Source organism: Cololabis saira, chromosome 8 (genome assembly GCF_033807715.1).
Source record: "Cololabis saira isolate AMF1-May2022 chromosome 8, fColSai1.1, whole genome shotgun sequence".
Lineage (NCBI taxonomy): Eukaryota > Metazoa > Chordata > Actinopteri > Beloniformes > Belonidae > Cololabis > Cololabis saira.
The window spans coordinates 15,882,640-15,905,489 of record NC_084594.1 but is presented as its reverse complement, the minus strand read 5'-3'; the positions used below and the strand labels follow the sequence as shown (position 1 = coordinate 15,905,489).

General features: G+C 41.5%; 1 protein-coding gene across 9 annotated transcripts in view; it reads right to left on the bottom strand.

Annotated features, from left to right (window-relative positions):
* rap1gapb (RAP1 GTPase activating protein b) overlaps positions 1–22,850 on the bottom strand; it is a 134,575-nt gene that overhangs the window by 33,026 nt on the left and 78,699 nt on the right. For 7 of the 9 annotated variants that reach the window (XM_061726902.1, XM_061726896.1, XM_061726894.1 and 4 more), the window contains exon 3: positions 4,485–4,578. The exons of 1 other annotated variant lie outside the window; for it this stretch is intronic. Coding sequence is in view for 6 of the 8 variants with exons in the window: in XM_061726896.1 (XP_061582880.1) it covers positions 4,485–4,578 (94 nt within the window). In the remaining 2 variants the exon portion in view is untranslated. Of the gene's footprint in view, positions 1–4,484; positions 4,579–14,730; positions 14,860–22,850 lie in introns of those variants that run through there. One more of the 9 variants, XM_061726899.1, reaches the window with a different exon arrangement.

The following is a 22,850-nucleotide window of genomic DNA, read 5'->3' as shown; positions in this document are numbered from 1 at the left end:
ACTGCGGCATGCTCAGGCACAGCGGGTGAAACTGATGACTTAAACCAAACCACAGCGCTTGTGTTAATCATATTAGAGAAAGTGTTTGAAGTTATGGTTTTTTAATTTTATTTTTCTTTCCAGGAAGCTTCATGCATGCATATTTATTCAGATTTATTTTTTTCTGTCCGTGCATTCATACTTCCACCCTCGAGTAGAACTTTAAAGCTGTTCCCGTCAGCTGCCATCGCAATGCCCTTTTGACGCAATCAACTCCACCCTGTTAACGTCCGCTTCACATCCGTCCAGATCTTCACTGTGGTGTAATTCTCACTACCACTGCAAAAGTACTGCAAATACTCCTCACATATCCCGCCACCCTTTCAGGATGTGCACCATAATGTTACATGAATACTGCAATCTGTGATGTTGCTCCTTTTAAAGATCAGCTCATAATTGGATTGGTCTTCTTTTGGATTTATTTATTTAATCGTTAACCTTATCCTTTAACCTTTGCTCTGTGTGTGAAATTTGATGGGAAAAACCTGTATCTCCATCCTCAGTAGATGTTTTGGCATTTAATAGGAGTAAATAGCATTATTTATCATGGCTCTATTTCTCATCCAAGGAAACAGTCCCAGAGGTCCGCTGTTGTATCATCAACGCCCGTTCCGCAAGATCTTTTACTACAGTGGTCATGAAAATGCTTGACACCCGCTTTAGAGGCTGCGTTTGACTCGGCTATTCTGGACTACTGAGGTTACATAAAACTGTCACGTGGCGGAGGGGTGAGAGGGTCAACCTGCAGGTAATCGCCGTGACGCTGTTTGGTTCTGGCTCAGCTGCAGAGTAGAGATGCGGGGCAAAAGTTCAGGGGGAGCACTTCAGAGCGAGCATGAGTAACGCAGCCGCCGGGCATCATTAATCTGCCTCACGCTCTTTATCTACAGTGGTGTACCGCGGCCCACGGGAAGGGAAGCCAGTTAAAAGTTAAATAACTCAAGTCGTCAAACCCTCGGATGAGAAACTCAGTTATAAAAACCGGAGGTTAACGAGTAGTGGCGAGCAAAGCCGGGCTTTCTGAAACACTGAAACGTTCCAGACAATCGTTTCGAAGCTTTAAAAACATTTGAAACTCCTTTCTGCAGTGACATCTACTGGACTTCTTGTTCATGTGTTTCATAAAACGACAAACAGCGATTTCCACAACTTAATTTACCTGTTGCTGACTGTATGAATATAATTCAAATCATGTGTTTTTCTGAACACTGAGACGTTTTACAGTGATTAAAGTAATTGTGCAGTATGTTCACCGCTGGAGTTTAATGCAGGGTTGATGCATATGTAAGTTGTATATTTATAGCTTGAATTGGTTTCATGTGCGACATGACATCTTTGAAGGGGCTCAGTTAGCAGGACGCTGTGATGGCGAGACGACGCGGTGCTTGATCCATTTTGTGGGTTACAAGCATATTCTTGAGTGGATACAGCATGAAGGCAACTATTTAGTATTCTGTTGTTTAGCTATTTTCACAAGAAACCACAAAAGCTTTGGAAAAATATTCCCTGGCAGGGAAGATTAACTGCAGGGATACAAAAATATTAGTACACAAAATTGGTATGGGGAAGTGGTAGTCTAGTGATCTGGAGGACCCGGGTTCAAACCCCCGGGATGGCAACCGAGATGAACCACTTAACCCTCATTACTCCCTGGGTGCCATAAAAATGGCAGCCCACTCCTAGTCAGTATCACTTGCTCTCGCTAACAGTACAGTTTGTCATATTAATAACTCACCATCACTAGTAGTAGTAGTAGTATTTACTTGTCTAAGATGAAGAAATCCCTAATCTGTCACTGCCAAAATGGCTATCAGTCTTGCCATCAGCTTCCCTCTCCCGTCTCACAACAGAAATGTAACTTGCGTTTTCAACACGGTAAAGTATTGTGGCTTCTGGATGTGTGTTTGGCTGATGTTTTGTTTCGCATGAGAGTGCCCCACCTTTTAAAACCCGCCCAACCTGGAATCAGTGAAACCACGGTCATGTGACACAGGTGTTTTGAAGCAGGCATCGGAGCTGTGTTTCAAAGCCAAAGAGAGATATCTGAAATGGTGGTTTCGAGCCTCATATCCCTAGTTTAGAGTTAGTTCAGTGTTAATTCGTCATCAACGGAGCTCCAGTCCCATGTTTAGAGCTTTTATTACAATCATGCAGTCCATTTGAGGACATCTTCTTGCAGAGATGTAACATGGCTGCAGCAGGGTAGAAATTAGAGTTGGTGTGGGAGAACAAACTGTGAGGTGTTACTAACCATTTAGAAACGAGTGACAAGTGTTGGAATTAAGGTATATTATGCAGCTGCAATTCTCCATGAAAAATCATTAATAACATCAACTTCTACATCACATAGGGTACTTGCTCAGAAATACTTATAAAATACATTTATATAATGATAAAAAAAGAAGCAGAAGTATGAAGAAGTATGCGGTCAGATGTAAGAGGATATTATCACAAAGTTTGTGGTGGGGAAGATCCAAATTTAGGAGAATGAGGCTGCAGCGGATCCAACAAAAGTCCTTTTTAATAAAACAAAACACGTTGCACAGGCAGAGACCCAAAAATAATAACTGAAGACCTCGTTTACAAAAAAAAAAAAAAAACGCAAGTAAAACACAGACTGTGAAGCATTGCAGAGCCGGACAGAAAAACAGGGTGGAAGGGAAAGCCAAGACAATCCATAGCCTGTGGACGAAGCGCACCTGGAACCAGACTTTCAAAATAAAAGAGGAAACAAGTCATAAACACAAGAGCAAACCAGAAGAACCAAGAAAAACACAAGACTAGAAAAGTAAAGCCTAACAAGAAGACATTTCGACCATGACCAGCAAGGCCATGATGGCCATGATTTGGTGATCAATGTAACATGTAGGCCAAGTGACTGGGCAGAAAAACATGCCAACTAAAAACCTTCAGGTATGTGAAACAGTATTTCTGGAGTCTGGATATATTTTCCTGGTGGAACTGGTACTCTATTGTAACTTGTGCAGCCTCCTCATCAATAAAAGGATGTGTCATTGTTCATGGACATCAACAAAAAAGCCTTTTTTGGAGGTTTACTTCCTGATGAAAGTAATCTGCTTCAGCTTCATGAAGGGGAAGAGATGGAGTTCCATTCCCCTAATCGCCAGCTACCAACCTGACGCACCTGCAATGAATCCACTCTTCAGCTCAAGCAGAATATCTACCCCAGTTCTTACATCTAGCCTTCGCCAGATCGTTGTTTTTCAGCTACTGTGGTCGTTATGTTCAGACCTGGTTACAGATCAATCTTTGGACCTGTTATTTTTGTCCCTCACTGTTTCCTTGTGTTGAGGACCACATCACAGCCGCCTGCCAGAAAAAGGCCTGCCTGCTCAACCACTACTCTCCAGCCAGCCACATCACTTGCCTTCAGCCATCCCATCTGCCCTCTGCTTCAGCTCTGCCGTTCCCTCGTTGGCCCTTTCCCGCTTCCCTGACTACAACTCAATAAAGCCTTCTGGTGAAATATCGCTGAGTCTGCTTTGGGTCTGTTTTGTAGTTCCTTGACAATAATCTTACCTGCCGCTACCACTCTAGAGAAAAATAGTCAACAGAAGAAGATCATTCGAATGATTATCTAGAGGCAAAGCCCTCACGTAATGCAGCAATACATAATGATCCAGTAGGGTTATGGTACAACTACATCATATTAATGAGGCCAAAAACAGCTGGTGACAAGATATTGATGACTTTAAATCGACTGGCACGTCCAGTAATGCCGGATGCATGCAAACATGCACACATGAAAAAGTGTCTCCATTTCACTTTTGTGATGAACTGGATTACAACACATCTGAAAAACCACCTCATGAAAGCATACAGAGGTTTTTGTGATACCTAAAGTATTAGTTTTTTTATAATCATAGGAGTTTCCATTACAGGTTTTTCTTTGCAAAACTGAAAACTTGGGCTACTGTGGCATTACTAGTCTTGCTTAAATATGATTCTGCATCATTGGACAAAAAGTCTATTAAGCACGGTATGAATCAAGGGAGTTACTCCAGATAGGAGACTTTAAAAATCAGATAAGCACAGAATAGAGCACATTAGTCTCGGCAGAGAACGGGGCATGAATGGTTGGAACAAAAGACTCGCCCAGGGTAGTGGAATACGAGGGCACATTTTTTTTTCTTTTCAATAATTTATGAAATGGGCATATGCTCATGCTCTCATGATGAGGAGGCTTCAAACAGAGAGCTGTGTGGACGGAAAGGGAGGGGGAGCTATTATTGATCTTAATAATCCCAAAGCGTATGTGGAGATTTTAAAAGCTCGTTGTTAATTGATTCTTTTTTCCTTTTTCAAGGCACATCGAAGTCCTTCGTGTCACATTACCCAGTCAGATTCTTGGCACCAGCCCCGAATGCAAATGGAAACCTGATTAGAGAAGTGAGCAGCGGCGGCAGGTCAAATTCATGTTTTACCTTTGAACGAGAGGGGAGAGGAAACGGAGGGCGGGAATGCGCGAGTGAGAGCTCTACTTCATCAGAGATGCGAGGAATCCTTCCATCTTGTTTCCTGTGAGTCAGAGGGGTCGGAGAGGTGAGAACAAAGGGGGAGAGAGAGGGAGAGAAATTACTAAAAGCCTTGCATTGAGTTCTCCGCAACACTGACTGACACATGGCACCAGAGCAGATCACCGACTCCCGACTGCCAGGAAAGAGCCACGATTATTCCCCCATGGTTTAATCATTTTTTTTCACTCAGAGGAAATGCAAAAAATGAAAAAAAAAAAACCTTTCTGTTTATATAGCTAGAGGTGATGAGCAGAGTGCAATTAAAGACGACGCTGTGAAGTAAAAAAAACGATCAAGGGAAGTGGACGGAGGAGGACAGAGTGTTAAAACGAGGATGAACAAAGCGAAAAGCAGAAGAAAAAAGGGACTCTCAGCTTTCATCTTCTAACCCCCTGCCCTCTCTCTCAGCTTCCCACCACCCTTACTCCCTGTCCATACCCCCCCCCCCCCCTCCAACCCAGTCTGACTGGAGTGAATTACCAGTCTGACTGGGACTCTGGTCGCAGAATATTACTTCACACTTGGTATCACACAACACTCTGCTGAGCCGGCAGCCTGTCTGTGAACGCACCCTGTTCACAAACCTGCAGAGGGCCTCTCTAGACCGGGCTCATAGGACGAAAAGAAACAAAACAGTAACACAATCTGATTTCTCGTTGAGATGGGGGGGGGTATTCACTTTTCTCTCTTCCATTTGTTCCATCAACTGGCTCAAAACACAGTTGTCTTAAGGTGGCAGAGCTGCACCACAGCCAATTGTTCTGGACCTGAGCTTTCCTTATTTTACAGATCTGTAAGCAGGGCCGGTTCTAGGCATGCGTATATGAGGGGGCAGTCAGAAATGTGAAGGGGGCATAATGTGTACACATCATGCTCCACCACTTTTTTTTTCTGTGCTTATAGTAACGATGCTTTCTTCATTGAAATGGGTCTTTTGCTATGTGTCCAACCCCAACCTGGAGAAGCGGATTGCACTTTGGCCTCTACCTTCAGGCCTCTACCTTCAGACCTGTCCAACTTGGGTGTCACACCTGAAGACTAAGCTCCTGCTGGTATAGCTCTTAAGGTCCCTGAGGCACGCAAACCCCCTGACCACAATAAGGTGGCAATCCCTCAGGGGGGGAAACTGAAAAATAAAAATAAAATAAATGAATAAAATAAAATAAAATAAAACATCCTTCATCCAGATTTTATCAACCAACAACATTTATCTTAACTGGATGGCCTAATTCTCAAATATATGTTAACCTAAAGTAGGACTTCACAGACTATAGTCAATATTTACAAAACTGAAAGGTAGTCTTATGAATAATAATAAAAATCTTCTCAAACAAATTTATAAAACACAACAGATGTACAGTAGAACATTTTTTTTTTTTTTTTTTTTTGTTTTCTCAACTTCTAAAATTTTGATTTGAGGGGGCAACATATTTATTTAAGGGGGCTCTGCACCCTCTTGCCCCTGCGTAGAGCCGGCCTCGTCTGTAAGTCTGAGTAAGCAGAGCCCTGACCTGGAATGAGGTTAGAAAGTCTGCTCGTCATATGCTGTCATTCTTTGTTGCCTTTGATCCCCACTGAATTCAGGTAAAACACTAGAAAAAGGGGCTGACAATTCCTTCTTACAGCAACTGGGAACATTTCTCTCTGGTACACAGCTGGAACACTGAAAATCTGACGTTAAATACTGCCTCGCGTCAACAGTTTTACTGCACATTCCCCCTAAAAGAATTGGCTTACTCCAAATGCCAAGTGAGGACATTTGTTTTGACAGTGATCTACCTTTCTGAGGCACCGAATTATTGAAAAAAAAAAACTGAAAAAGTGTTTTTGTTCCATTCCTAAAAGTTTTATTAGACAAAAGACAAAACATGATCAGTAGGAAATGAAGCAGGTTGTCAGGCAGCCTCGACTCCTGTCAGCCGCATCCTCTTAAATCATAAAGGATTGGGCCTTTGTGTTCTTTTGTTCACACTGAATATTGGTCTACCCGCAAGAATGGGTTTGGTAAACTGTCTGAATGTCAAAGCAGTAGACGGGCGTGAGAGTACCACATTTCTCCAATCTTAGCTTCATTGACTTCCTGTGTGGGGAAATAATCCTTTCCTTCACTTCTAAAGTCCTCGCTTCTGACTGCAGACGTACTGTACATGCGGTTCTTAGTTTCCAATCGTAGAATGGGAAACAGAGCCTTTAACGATCAGAACCTTCTCCCAGTTTGGGTCCAGTAGGTAGAATTTGGCACATAACTCAGCTTTTTGAGGAAACTTATTAATTAAGGGCTGACAGCGGTGCTGGTGCAGCTCCTGGCGGTGAATGTGTAACTTTAATGTAGAACATCCAGCAAAATGGTTCTGTCAACACCAAAACCAATATTGAACCCCAAAACATACAAACGTTGTGCAACATCAATCTCAAACTGGCTCCTATACTTTCTGTTTGGCTGATGCCTACCAACCCATACATTCTCAGGACTGCCGTTAGGCTGCTTTTTACGAACTGGTATTATATGACTCATTTACAAATATACATGTTGTATTATCAACATCAATTCTAATCACTTGGAATGCACTGGATTATAACAACTTGGATCTAACTGAAATGACTGAAATGTTTTTAATCAAACTAGTTTGACGTACTTATTTCTAAATTGTTTAAATAGAAAGCTTGACACATAACACGTGCAACAGACGTTATAAAATAACAATGTAAATGAGGATAGTGTTGTTTGGTTTTATTGAAGCTAAAATAATATTATATATTTCAGGTTTTGTATTGCATAGTATTTATATATTTCGTGAGGAGTATAGTCTGAGATCATAAACCACGACCCCTAACAAGACTTATCTGGCTGCTTCCTGGTCATGATCCCAGGTGAAACTTTTATTTATCTTTCCAACTTGCAATTTTGTGTTACTATCAGCAGTCTCATTGATACGAGCATCCACGAGGTGAAAAGAGCAAACCAAAGCGGTAAATCACAGCAACAACTCTCCTCTGCGAAACAAAACACACCTCGCTCATGCATGTTGATTAAAGTTTAATGATGTGCTTGTATTGAGCTGAGTTCAATATTTCTTGTTTCTAATTACACATATAGCGGTTACTAACACTGTATTTGTCTATGCCGAATACATGGCTGGTGCCTTGCCCTTTTATCTGCACATTGTGGTTGTTTCCTTTTCAGATCTGCAGTCACCTAGAAACATAACTTAACCCTGATGAATCAATCAAAAACAGTCCTATAAACTCAAACTCCTGCACGAAACCAACTCACAGGTTCTATTCACATATGCATCTTAGAGGGAGATTAAGGTTTCCAATGGCGGATTTCTCTATTTTTTACTTAAAACGATGACCTCCAGATACCTTGGTAAAGGACAAAAGATGGTAAAACACTGTGAAAGTCCTGGTTTGAGTTCCTAAGATGTGATGAAGATTTAAAAGACCCCAGAGTACAGCTCATGGGGCTCTGCGCAGCTGTAGAGGGGCATCTGGACAAATAATACATTCATTAAGACTCATTAGATAACCCTTCCTGGATCCTCATCTCCTAAATGATGCATCAAACAATATCCAATGACCATTGAAGGAAACTTACACACATGTGAAGCAGCTTACATTTTGGAAAGACGTCTAAAAGACGAAGATGAAGTTAAATTGAATGGATCTATGCTACAATTATGAAAATGTACAGTATGTTAGGAGACAAAGTTGCAGACAATTTTGATTAGAAAACATTTCTCCAATGGACATCTCCGCAAAGGCCAGATCAGCAGCAGTTGCAAAAACAAATAAGCCTAAGAATATTACCGCAAGCTTTTTCTTAAGAACTAGGCCAACAGAGAGTAGGTAAGTAAGTAAAGTTTATTTATATAGCACCTTTCACAGACAACGGAATGTCACAAGGTGCTTCACAAAAAATAAAACAACATCAATAATAACACGGATAAAACAATATGATAAAAACGAGACAATACCGATAAAAGAATAAAAGTACAAGGCTAAACGTCGAACTCTGTCATTTGCTTCCCTGCTTGCCAGACGGGCAATTCTGTTGAGGTGGAAGGATGCTGCTCCGCCCACCCACACAGTGGATATTATGTCCTGCCTAAATCTGGAAAAAATATACTATTCCATCCATAACTTGAAAGACAAATTTCATAAGGTGTGGGGGCCTTTCTTAGAACACTTTACCAATTTTCAGACCAATGGCACTATCCCTACTTAAATCCCCTTAGTTAACATTATTATGGTTTCCTTCTTTAAATACATTATTTAGGGTATGTTTGGAGATAAGTTTGCTTCCCTTCATATGTATTTTCTGCTGCTCACTTCATTATTCACCTTGAACTGAAACCTGACTTCCAGCTACTGTTTTTGTTTTCTATTGCTCCAGGAATGATGTACCATCTACTGTTACACAGCATTTACCTTTGTGCAACCTGACTTGTTGTTGTATGTGGGGGGGTGGTGGGAGGGCTAAAATGGGGGCTTGGATGCCTGAGCATTTCACAGTTCTGCCATGTCTTTATATGTGCATCTATTTTTGTGGGAAAAATCAATAAAAATATGTTTGAGAAAAAAGTACATAAAATCAACATGGTGGTCATAAAACAACCCTCTGACTACTGATGTTTAAAAGCTTGGAGAAACAGGTGGGTTTTAAGTTCACACTTAAAAGCATGGATGGAGTCCAGAGAACGTAGAGACGGCGAGAGATCTTTCCAGAGCCTTGGTGCGACGGCCTGGAAGGAGCGATCTCCTCGCGTCTTAAAGCGAGTACGAGGGACCATGAGCTCTGGTCACATGATCTCAGCCTCTGGGATGGAGTGTAGGGGCATGGTAGGTCCTTGATGTAGGAGCGGACCTGACCATGCAGAGCTCTGAATATCAGCACCAAGATTTTAAAGTTAAAACAAAAAGAGACGGGGAGCCAGTGAAGAGTTTTTAAAATTGTTGTGATGTGAGCCTTTCTATTTGAGCAAGTCAGCAGTCATGCTGCAGAATTTTGGACTTGCTGAAGACGAGCCAGTTCTTAACACAAACTGTTGCCGTAGTCCAAATGAGATGACACAAAAGCATGAATAATTAGCTCAAGATAATTTTTTGAAACAACTGTTCTTAGTTTAGAGATATTCCTTAAATGGTAAAAACAGTTCCTCATCAGCTGTTTGGAGTGGTGTTCTAATGACATGTCTTTGTCAAAGACAACACCAAGATTTCTTAAGCTTGACTTAAAACAGACACGCAAATCACCTAAAAACTGGCTGATAGCTGGAATAACATCATCAGGGCCAATCATCAGCACTTCAGTTTTATCTGAGTTCAACTGCAGAAAATTTACTCTGAGCCACTGTTTTATCTGTACAAGGCACTCCATCAAGGAATTCAATTTCTGAATCATAGAGGTCTTAAAAGAACAGTAAAGCTGGATGTCGTCTTCAAATAAATGGTATGAAACATCAGCAAACTCCTGGATTTTCTTACCCAACTGGGTAACATATAATTAAAACAAAAGTGGACCCAAAACAGAACCCTGAGGTACTCCGCACAGCAAATCAGCAGAGTCAGACAGGAACTGGTTTGCTGAAACACTAAAGCTTCTACCTGACAAATAGGAAATGAGCCAGGATAGAACCGGTCCAGACATTCCAATCAAATCCCTCAGTCTTGTTAACAAGATTTCATGATCGACAGTGTCAAATGCCGTGGAAAGATCCAACAGGATCAGAACAGTGCATTTCCCAGAGTCTGCAGACATCATAATGTCACTACATACCTTGAGCAGGGCATTTTCTGTAGAGTGATACTTATGTAAACCAGCCTGAAAAGGGTTGAAGATGTTACACTTCTCCAAAAAGGAAGTTAATTGTTCAGAAACCACTTTCTCTAAGACTTTAGACAGGATGGGAGCTTTGATATGGGCCTAAAACTACTTGGATCGATTGGATCCAGACTAGGTTTTTTTGAGAAGTAGTTCCACAAAGGCGTGTTTAAAGGAGCTGGGGAAAACACCAGAAGACAGTGAGGTATTTACCAGCTTAGTAACCCAGGAGCCAATGGCATCCAACACTTTTAAAAAGAGTTTATAGGGAAGAGCATCAGATGAGGGCTTCATTCTGGTTACCAAAGCTGAGATATCAGCTTGGGTTACGGACTAAAAGGAGACAAATTTTCGGGTGCAGGCTCAACAACAACAACAGGAATACAAGACAAGGGGAGAGGGGGTTTAGCCTCAATGTCCCAGATGTTTCTGATAAAATCCTTTAAAAATGCATTGCTATCAGCTTTGCAAGAAACAGGTGAAGAATGAGCAACAGGACACACAAGAGAACTAATGGTGTCAAACCCAACTCGGGGCTTCTTCTTATTGAAAACTATCATCTGACGAAAGAAGTCAGATCTGGCATTTTTTATCATTTCATTTAAAGAAAACATCAGTTCCTGAGATGCAATCTATGTACCGGTACCTCAAATTTGGTAGACTTCCATAGAGTCTCAGTTTTCCGACAGAGACGCTTCATGTCCTGAATACAAACATTAATCCATGGACATGGGGTTTTCTTTATCACTAAATTAAATTAAACAGGACAAATCTGATCCAAAATAGATTTACAATGACTGTTAAAACTATAAGTGAGGCTATCCACGTCATGACATTTCTCAAGCACTTTAGAATCAAACAAGGCAGCAAACTGAACTGCTGTATCCTCAGTGATGATGCGCCTCTTTGACCTAATCTCAGAGGGCGTAGGTCTGGGAGCAAAGGACAGGTCAAATTAAACACAGCAATGATCACTAATGTGGACATCTTCTACACAAAGGTTGGTAACAATGATGAAAAGAGAAAAAACTAAGTCAAGAGTTTGGCCTCTTTGGTGGGTGGAGCCAGAAACATGTTGCTCAAAATTAAAAGTTTCAGTTAGTGTTAAAAGTTCCCTTCCTGCATAAGAATTGCTGTCATCAACATGAATATTAAAATCACCAACTATTAAGACTTTTTCCAACTTGATTATTGAAGATAATTAAGAGACGTATATTGATACAAACCAATCCTAAAACTGGTCATTATACTAATGAAATCCTTCAGTTTACTTTTCTGTTTATTTATTTGTTTATTTGATAAGGATCCCCATTAGTCTTCACCATGTGAAGACTATTCTTCCTGGGGTCCACACAAAGACATACAAAAGATTACAATAATCACAAATCAAAAAGGGTGAAAACATTCACTGTGACTTTGAAATTTCTGTGACTCTAAGTTTCACTTCAGCATTATCTGTCAAAACTGTATCTTTTAAAACAGGACAGATGCTGACAATAACGCAAACCACAGAGGCCGTGAGGAAAAGAAAAGAAAAGTAAGAGAACAATAATTACAGTCAGGGACTTTGAAGGGCATTGCTTACTGGATTACAACACCTTCCAAGAAAATTACCTAACTTCATGTTCACTCCCGGCAGCTGAAGATTTCTAAAAATCGACACGAGCCATTCAGAAAGTAAATCCAGCAAATAATCGTGTGTTTCCCAGCAAGAAGCCTCCACGGACTCCTGGGTCATGACCTTTGATAAGAATTTCTGCAGTCCTATTAGGATGCAGCCCGTGAAGTGGCTTCACATACTGATGAGCTCCACAAGCAGGACTCAAAACTTACAAGTGAGTAGGAGGAGGATGCTCTCTGAGCCCACAGATAACCAGTCAACCAATAGATACGTTCACGTGGTACGGGTTAAGTACAGTAAGCATCCAGTAATATATTATCTGGGGGGAGAACTAAAACTGTCCCTCTGTCCCATAAGGGATAGCCAAGATCTATTTGGGCTTAAAATGCATGTTGTAAAGAAAAGAAAAGAAAAGAAAAACATAATCATGACCAAACCAAACCAAACATGACAATGGGAGAAATATTTTTATCATAAGGAGAATAAATATTACATTTTTCACCAAAAAGATTTTCATTTTAAGATTCTGCAGGTAATTATGAAAAAGTGAAAGTTGACATAATTTAGCAAAGAAAAAGCAGTTATTATTATTATTATAGAATGAGTTTATAGTGCAGATGCATACAGAGTTCAGTTTCTTATTATCTTTTTATTTATATCTGCCTGAGTCATTTTGTTTCAGCCTGTATCAATGGATATTATTGGATTGGACTGGACATAATTGGACTGGCACTGAATTTGTTTATGTTCTCTGTAAAAGGCCTTTAGAAGCCATTTGTTGTAAATTGGCTCTATACATATCAATCTGGACTGGGCTGAGTTAGTTAGCAGCTAAATAGACAACACAGTAACAACCGCATGCAGCTGAAAGTCAAACGTGACCACACGCGATGGTTTAACAACATCTCTGTTGCTCACCAAAGGAAAAAATGGGAAAAAAACATTGATCTAAACGCACATCCAAAGCATCTTCAGCGGTCTTTAGTGATGCACTTTGACCCTTCTAACAAATACTGTAGCCTTAACCTCCAGCTAGTCTCTCACTGCACACATCTGACCAACTGATGCATCGGTTTCTCTCAGTTTAGCCATCAGCACTGCAGGAACAGGGCGAGCCAAATGTCATCAAGTGTCTATTAATGGTGGAGCACCTTTGGCGATTAAAAAAGGTTTAGCAGACATATTACCTTTAGCAAAAACGTTTTATTATTACTGCGTTCGTAAGTACCATCCATTGATTGATAATGCTGGTCCAAGTGAGCTATGAGTTATCTATGCAGCCAGCGAAAGAGCAAACTTGTATAGTAGTATCGCTATGATCAAGCTCTGCCCCCTCCTTTATAATCCCGTTAATAACAGGAAGTCAGATCCGCAATTATTCACGGATCAGCCACGAAACTAATATCATCAGGCTCACTGTACTTCAAGGGGGCGGGGGGGGCTTATGGCAACAGCATCGCTGCTAGTAGATCCTCTGGGCCTCTCTGTAGATCTGGCGTAACGGAGAGCACCCGGAGGATGCTCGATCAGATCCGAATAAGGGGATTTGGGGCAATTTGCTGTGTTCACTGAGCCACTCCAGAGCAGTTTAGTGGTCGTACACAGCTGTTGGCAGAGAGAGGGGGCCTCGGTTTGCTGAAATACTCGTGTGGGTGGTACACCGCAAAGTCATAACCACATGAATGCCAGGACCCCAGGTTTCAAAGCAGAATATAGAATTGTACTAATATAATCAGCTTTTAATGTCGAGACCAACTGCTGGAGGTTGGACGATATATTTTCTTTTTCTTGCCTGCACAAAGATGTCCTTCACATGTGACATTTTCGATATTTCACGTAGAATAACATATAAAACTTACAAAAACAAGATCTGAGAAACCCTCCCCCGCCCCCCAAGAAAAGAAGTATGGGTTAACGCCACGGGAGGCTGTTATCTTTATCATCCGGTTCCTCTGTTAATATCAAGACGGATCCTGGAGTTACTCCAAAATGAGTGAATTGCTTTGGCAACGCACAAACTTTACAGACGTTCTGGCACATCTTCTGCTCAAAAATCAATGATTTATCAGGAAGATGAAGCTCAAATTATGTGCAAGTGCTCACAAGCCAGCATGCACTTTTCTAATTCAGTCTTTCAAACAGCTTCAAGTTTCACTCTTCATCAGAACTCTTTAGAAAATTCTTACGCCCGGTTCCCCGAGGTTCATTAATAATGAGCAAAAACATAATTTGGATGACATTTTCTCTTGAAGAGTAATGCCTTGCTGGGCTCCGTCATTCCTTCCACCAGTAGCACATAGGGATGGGTGCACGCGATGCTGAATGACCCAGTCACACACGGACAGACCGAACGAGGCGAGTACACATAAACCCCTCAGCTTTGCAGGTCCACTTAGTAGAGAGCAACTAATCTAATCAAGTACAGCGGCTAATGCACAATGAAAGCAGACTCATTTACTTGAGATGCCAGTCATCCACTTCCTGTGCAGACAGGATAGAGAGGAGGAGGCGGCCGATGAGAGAAAGTTCACCGTTTAGAGTGGTACACAGTAGGATGAAGAGATCAGGACAGATCAGGCACTCTTTATAGCTGCACCTCCTCTGTCAGTTACATCCTTTATCTTTCAGTCTCGTCTTGACTTCAAGTCATCTATCCCTCAGCAGTTTATCCCTACAAAGGCAGCGCACTCATCTCCCTCCATGCTTACCTGTCTGTGTTGCAGGCTCACTGGCAGCTCAGTTTTCTCTCCTCAACAACTTGGTTGTTGGTAAATGTGTTTCTCCTTCCGTGCGTCTGGCTCAGGCTCTCTCTTCTCCAACACCTGCTGTCGGAGATCAGCCTCTCTCCTGTCAGATGATGCTGAGAGTAGCCCTCCCCTCTCTGTCTTCCCCTCCCTGTTTCTCCCTCTCTTCCTCTCTCACGCTCCGCTCTCACATATGTACTCACTCTCCTGTTTTTATTCTAAGGCGAGCACTAATGCTCACTGTCTCTCACTCTCCCTCTCAGCCTCCCCTCTTGTCTCCGTTGCCGCCTCCTCTCCTTTTCTCTTGATCTGTTTATGGCAGAGGGGCTGCACATCCAGGCTCTAGCTGTTGCTTTGCTTCGCAGAGGCTTCACCGAATCTGCTTGTTAATAACAGATATTGCTCATTTAATGGGATGAAATGCTGCAGCTGAATGTAGGCTTGAAAGCAAAGTTTCCCTCCTCTGCAGAGCCACATCAGATTATTCTGTCCTATTATCGGTCTCTGACAGCCAGTTTCAACATTATAAAACCCCCTCATGTGCAAATGAACCCAACTATCCCATTGTCCATTTGACACATTAGTGGCAGGCAGTGAGCTATTTAGCTCTCAAATGTTTGAGAATTTTTAGTACACTCACACGTTATGGAACAAAAATCACTCGTTCAGTTCGTTGGAGTGAGGATAGATCAATGATGTCCACCTTATCACTGAGAAATCACATCTTCCTCCGAAGTGAGATGCAAGATTCTCATGCATCAATATGTATATAACAGTTAGGACCCCAGGAATTGTACTCCAAAAACAACAAAGTTATGATGCATTGAAGGTTTCACTTGATTTCGATCGTATGTCATCATTTTTTTCATGCTCATGTCCCTGCACCTTCTTATAAATCTGTTCATCATCCATTCAGTCACATCCTGAAATAATATGCAAATTGAAGCAACACACAGATGAGCAGACTTATCTAAAGAGCCGTAAGAGCAGTTGGTGTTCTCAGACGAGAGTGATTATTCAAGGTCTCTATTTCCAAGTCCATATCTTTTCCCCCTGTGACTTAACTTTCTATCAATCCTTCCCTCTTTGCACAAAATCTCCCACACGTCCGTCCGTTGACGTACTATACCTGTGTTCACCAGTTCAGCAGAGATTCATACGATAAATTATTCCATCATCTCAGTAATTGTACTACATCTTTTGGAAAAGTGTGTCAGAAAGAGCTCAATATGCACAATCTGCTCCCATCCGTCCTCCCCTGGTGACTGTGCTCTGCAGTGTTGCCTCTGATGATTGATAAGATGGCAGGGAGTGTTACTAATACAGGTCTAGTAGTGCTAATGTGTCCACTACCAGATGAACCAGGCTGTCACTGGGACCAAAACTAAACATTGACTGAGGGCTTTCTCAGTATCCACATACTGGAAAATAACGTCCGAGGTGGATATCCTCATTGAACCTATGGCAATGAATCAATGCACACAGCCTGCTCTGCTTTCATTCATAGCTCCTAAGGGCAGGGTGTTACCCTGGATAACCTACATTGTGGATTTCAAGCTCAAGCCCCAGGTAAGCTGCTCTCCCAGTCAGCTGGGAAAGATGCCCCCAGGGGGTACGAGAATCCTCGAGACACAGCTGAGCCCTGACCAACAGGCGGAGCAAAAGTGTGAAGCACGCAGGTTAAGTACCATGAAAACCGCTCCCTCGGCTGTCTCAGCCCGTCCGTGATGCCAGTGGGCTGCAGCGGACGACCGGAGAGCGCGTTTGCTCCAACATTTGCTTAAGCAAGGCAGAACAAATGTTAGCAGAACCAGGTCAGGAGGAGGTTGACCAAACCCAACCGCCTGTATTTATTTTCAAAGCGAGTGCTTGGGAATTCAGAATGGAGATGCTGATCCTATAGTGTGCAATTACAGGAGCAAATGTATGTAGGTCATGCTGAGACTTTATACATGTATTTTTTTCCCCCTCCATTTCTTATTTCATTAGTTTCATTCCTCCTTCTCTGTCTGTGTCTCTGTGGCTGCCTCTTTCCCTCTCTGTTCACACTCCTCTCCCGAGGCAGCCCGACTAAATTTAACATTTACACAGAACCAAAACTGCGGGGAACCTTCAAACCGCAGCACTGCCGCCTTACAAACCGAAGAAGTTGGGTATCAACGTATAATGTGCATTCGAAAAATACATGAGTTCACAAATAATTTAAACTATTTTTAAGTGAGATTTCTCCAAATGCAGAGCATCGATGTTGAAATGGAAAAAGAATACTCCCATCAATGTGTGTTGTAAGGCGGCGCTCCGTGTGTGTGTGTAAACGGCGCCTTTTCGGTCGGTGCGCCGTGTGTGTGTTTTAAATACAGAAATGACACACAAAACTGAGGGTGCGCCTTTCCACACGGCGACCGTATGGTCGTCAACATACGGTAGTATTTTAAAATGACCAAAATATATTTCTAAATTATTTAGCAGGATAAAAACGTATTATATCATTATTCAACATTTAATCATACTTCTACTCCGACAGGTTGTTAAAGGAAAAATGTTTAAAATGTTTGCTCTCATATTAAAAGAGACATTTTTCAGAAATAATTTTATGTCCTCTTGGCCTCCACCTTCAAATCACACCACCAATCTCAGTTTACAGCAGCAACGACGTGCTGCCACTCACTTGCTTTCTTTTTATTAGTGATGCCACTACTGTGACCACCAAATAATGTTGTTTTCCTGGCCTCCACCTCATCCACGAGCACCTCGATCTCAGTCTCTGCGAAATTTCGCTTTCTGGTCCTCCCTGCCATGATTTTTGTGTGTAAAACACCATTGATCGGCAGGCTTATTTATATGCAAATACAGTCATCAAGTACTTTGCATTGCCTATTTATGGTATGGAGTGGGCGTGTAGAGGGCGGGATATGAGGCGAATTCACGTGCGCAACCTGCCAGCTGGACTGTGATTTATAAAGTGAACATTGCGTGCAGATGTGCGTGCACACGGTTTTATAAATCCGGATTTTTTTGTGTGCACGCCATTTTCAGCTTTTGAGCGCACGTACACTTTTAGTATGAATCCTCTTTTATAAATGAGGCCTCAGGTCTTTACCTTCACAAGAATACAGCTGCACAAAACTGCCTACGGTCCTAGTTCCACCTGTTGGGCTGAATAAAATATGAATGAAGAAACCGTGTGACTTGAGCTCAACTGACATCAAGAGCAACACTGGAATCTTGTTAAAAGAGCAGTTTCTGAAGCTGAGCAGTAATCCTCCTCTTGTTTCCAGCAGGGGCCCAGCAGCTCCATCACACATCAGACACATCAGACACTCACTGCTACTTGAAGAAGCTCTTCAATAACTGTCACGATTATTAAAAGCAGGAAGGCAGAATAAAAAATACTAGTAAGACACATCAATCTAGACAATGGGAGCTTTTATAGCTTCAGCAGAAACCTCTTTTCTAAATGTTTTATGAGGAAGGAACTAAACTCAGAGATGCATGCACAGTAAATTAAGTCACACTGAGCGTAGGCCGAGCTTAAGCAGCCTCTTGGTGTGACCTCTGACCTGTGACCTGGCCTTTAATGACTCCCATGGCACAACAGGTGAGTCACAGTGTTGTCAGCACTTCAGAACACCACTTGATTATGAGGTTTCTGTGTCCCATCACCGATGCTGAGAGCAACAACCGACAACCAAAGTCAGTGTGAAACTGCCAGACTTGTTGTGAAGCAGGTAACAAAACAGCAAGTCATCTGCAGTTCAACAACACAACAATTCACAAAGTCTCTGAACTTAGCTGTGGTCTTAAACGTTGAGATGTAATGGATTTAATGTCAAATTCACTTCATTATTACTCAGGTTCATGGCCAGGTTAAACATAAGCAAGATTGAAAGCAAAAGTCTTACATATACTTTGAATAGCTTTTATTTGAAGTCGTCCTATACTAAAGTTCAGCATGATATCAATCTGTAATGTGCTTCCTCTCTCACAAGGACGAAACATTTGCAGGAAATGAGCTGGCTTAATATTGATTGTTTTACTTTTTTTTGTTTTTCTGCACACTGCTTTCGCTGTCATTGTCTAATAGGAAACTGAAGGGAACTGATTTAACCATCAAAATAATTACTTTTCTAGCTCTGATATTCAAAAATATCTGTGATATTTACACCATGCAGCCTCAGAATGAGGCTTTTTAGACCAATGCAATCGTCTTTACGTCAATGGACACTACAGTGCCTGGGCATAATGGTTTTTGAGGACGTATTTTTTTATGTAAAAGCACTTTTCGAAGGCACAGATTGTTCATACTGCATTAAAAACAAATGTGATGCCCAGCTAGGTGTGCTGGGATGACCAGGAAGGGGTCCAGAGGGTATCTAGCCGGAAGCCCAGACTACAATTTGTAACCTCAGATGAGGGTGGGAACAACACACATAGATGCTTATTTCCTCCACTTCAGGAAACATATCGGACAAGGTTGCCAGGTTGCCTGGAATTGTAATTTGTCATTGTTATATTACACATTACATGCTCACAGTAGCTGTACTACTATATACACTGTATATATTCTCCAGATTGTATTCATTAAAGATCTATTCCTGCATGGCTGCCTTAATTCCTGGGACTGAAGGCTATTCTTGCTCTATATCATTCAGGTTCCCTCTTGCTATTAATCTAATCTCTTCTTCAATTTGACTGCCAGAACTGTCTAGAGAGATCTTCCTAGGCAGATTCTCATAAGTAATCAGCGTCTGATCCCGGTTCTTTGACACAGTAGGAATAATTTTCCTTTCCGCCTCTAATTTCGTCATTCTGCTCTCCTCCGCGCTTCAATCTCCACCTCATCCTATCTGGAGGGCCTTGGCTTAAATTTCCATCAACCATCTGTTAACCCGAGTCCACCACTGCCACCAGCATCTAAACAGCAGGGAATCCCTTCACTCGTCCACGTGGGACACGGCTCTGCAGTTCACACCGAAATATGATTTATTAACTAACATTATTTATGTCCTGTTAACAATCATAGTTATTGTTATTTTATTACACCTGATATATTAAATGTTCGCACAAAAGCCTCTTCTGTTGACAGGCTATTAATAATGTTACGCAATCAAATTTCTGTCATGTAAAGTCGTCTGTTCAATCCTTCAAATTCACCCAGCTGGTCAACATCTTGCTCTTTCTTTTCATCTGTTTTTGGGCTCTCTTCATCTTTTGTTTAAGAGTACTGTCAGTTGTTTTGTCTTGCTGTCTGCTGTGTACTTTGAAAAAACTAATTTTGAGCATCTATAATTAACTTCACCCAGCATCCCGTGCAATCTCATCTTTGAGCTTGATATCCAATAATCCTCATTAAAACATATTTCGTAAATGCAGCTTATATGCGATAATGAATGGCTTGATTAAATGATTATATATTGCCCCCCCCCCTCTTAAATTAAATTCCACATACCTCTCAGCAGAGATGATTAAAGCATATCTAACAGAAGAAGAATGAAATATAAGGAAACCTGGGGGAACTTGTTGAGCCCCAGTAGAGCTAGTGGAGGTAACCATGAAGACGGAGTGTTGAGGAATATTATCAAAACCAGTTCACAAGTCCGCTGTGGTGTAGTGAGTTTTATTCAGTAAGCCGGCGGTGAGCAGGACCTACGCAGAGCGTGTCTGGGTTGGTGTGCTGACCCAGAGTGGTTTGACAACAGGACTTTTATACAGTAAATTCAAAGCACAAAAGGCAGGAATCAACAAGCCAAGTGAGAGACGAAAAGCAATTTACAGTCGGATGTGATCTGTGGCCAAATGTCTTTATCGGGCATTTGGCATGACTGTCACTAAGTTCTAAATTACCCCATAGGGTGTCCTAGTGGTTCAAGTCTGTGTTGAAGCTACCTGCAAGGTGTCGTCTCTGCAGGGGTAGGAAGCTGAAGCTATTTCCAAAGTGTCGTCTCTGCAGGTGGTAGGAAGCTGACATTCAGGTCAACCACGGTGCTGTCACAATGCCTCATCAGGAGATACGGGGATCTTTCCTCCCAAGGATGAAGTATGTGACAACATGATGCACAAAGTTTGGCACGGAGGTAATGTTATATTCTTTGCACCTCAATTCCCCCTATTATGCTGGATGCCAGACAAGTTGATAAACATCTGTATTAGTTTCATCTCTTTTACGTGAAGCCACCGCAGTAGGTTACTGAATGACGCTGAAAGAGGTCCTTCTAAACCTACAAACAATACATAACTCTAACCCTCTGCTGACATTAACTTTTAAATAACTAGCCCTTAAAATTAAGATTCCAATTAAACCTTGGGGAATCAAATAGGAAAATGTAAACGATAACTTTGAATTAAGCACAGCATTTACCAACAAAGCAGGTAGGTATAATTCATAGAAAATACTGTACTCATTCACGATGTTTATCTCTTCGATAGTTTTAGACCAAGATTACCTTTTAAAATGAGATTTTTACATAAATAAAATGTATAAAACTTATCAAACACAGCATTTCTTCATTTCTAAATTGTATCTTTTTGTGGAAATGAGGCTTAAACGCTTGGTTTTATCAACTTAGACAATCTTTGATGATCATTCACTTTCCCTTCCTTTTTTAACTGTGTGAATTTGTAGCCATTTTGTCATCACTTTTATAAAGTTCCAAGTTTGGATAAAGCAATATCATTTTATGAGAAGATGAATTGCTCAGCTCAGCAAATCAGCGACAGTAATCTTAAGTCTCATACTCATACGTGTCAGGGCTTTACTTCCATCAGATAAACAGTGGAATCATTACTGACACCACCACTGACAAATTATTAAAACCTAGACACAATCTTGGGGGAAAAACCCACATTTTGACACATGCGTTATATTGGAGGCAATAAAAACGTTGGTTGTGCATGAATACAGTAATGGTGTCTAATCCACTCCTCGAGGCCTGCTATTCTGCATCTTTTAGATGTTTCCCTGCTTTCAATATGCCAGATTCAAATCAATGTGTCATTAACAGACTTCTGCAGACCTTGATGACAAGCTGATTATGGTCCATTCATTTGAATCAGGCGTGTTGAAGCAGGGTAACATCTAAAACATGCACGGCAACAGTCTTTGAGGACTGGAATAGGACAACCCTGATGGAGACGGATGTAATGTGTGCGAGCCTAATTCATGGGAGCATCCTTGGTCAAATCTGTTGTGAAAGGGAATGTGCATGAATGATCTACATCTAATGTTATCATTTTCTAAAATATGTTACCCTCATCTGTAGATCAGATAGGGTGGAATTGTGCATGCACATGGTTGCTGGCTGTTCCATCTCCTAAAACCAGCAGAAAAATATCCACTTAAATACACTTAACACGCAATAACACACTGCGGTAGAAAAAGTACAGAATAACTTTGTCATGTCAAGAATGAACAATGGTCATGAACGCCACCCACGCTTGCGTGAGTGAATTGACTCGTATTGTGAAGTGTGATGCAGGATTTTTCTCCCTCACTTTTCTCTTTTGTCTCTCTGTCATCCTACACTTCAGACACAGAGCCTAATTTGTGTGCCTCCTGATCCAAGATGCAATGAAGCTTGAGCCTACCGAGTCAATCTTTTAATGAGTTCAAATAGCTACAACAGCAGCCAACACCATCCCCTCAATAAGCATTTCAAATAATTAGCTGAGTACATTTAGGAAGTAATCGAGAGAAACTCTAAAGAAAGCAAACTAAATGTGCATGTGAAGTATTACAGTTAGTTTTTTGTTTTCATCACAGACTTAAAGCTAAAGATTTTATACCATAAAAACTGGAAAAACTGCAACAAGGTGGATAGTACTTCAAGAAGATTCAGACTTGGTTTGTTATCATGGCAGCTGGAGTCAAAGATGTATTTAACAGAACAGATGCAGCGAGAAAACCCAACAACATCTGCTACAAACCAGGCTGACAACAACAATCATCGCTTTCTGATAGTTACCTCAGCATAACCTGCAAATGCAGACTGATTTCCTGTTTGAAGGACTAAAAGGACAGAAAACAGCCAAGTGGGTGGTAGCAGAGGCCTCCGTCCTGGCTGCAGTGCTGCTGAAACAGCAAGCAG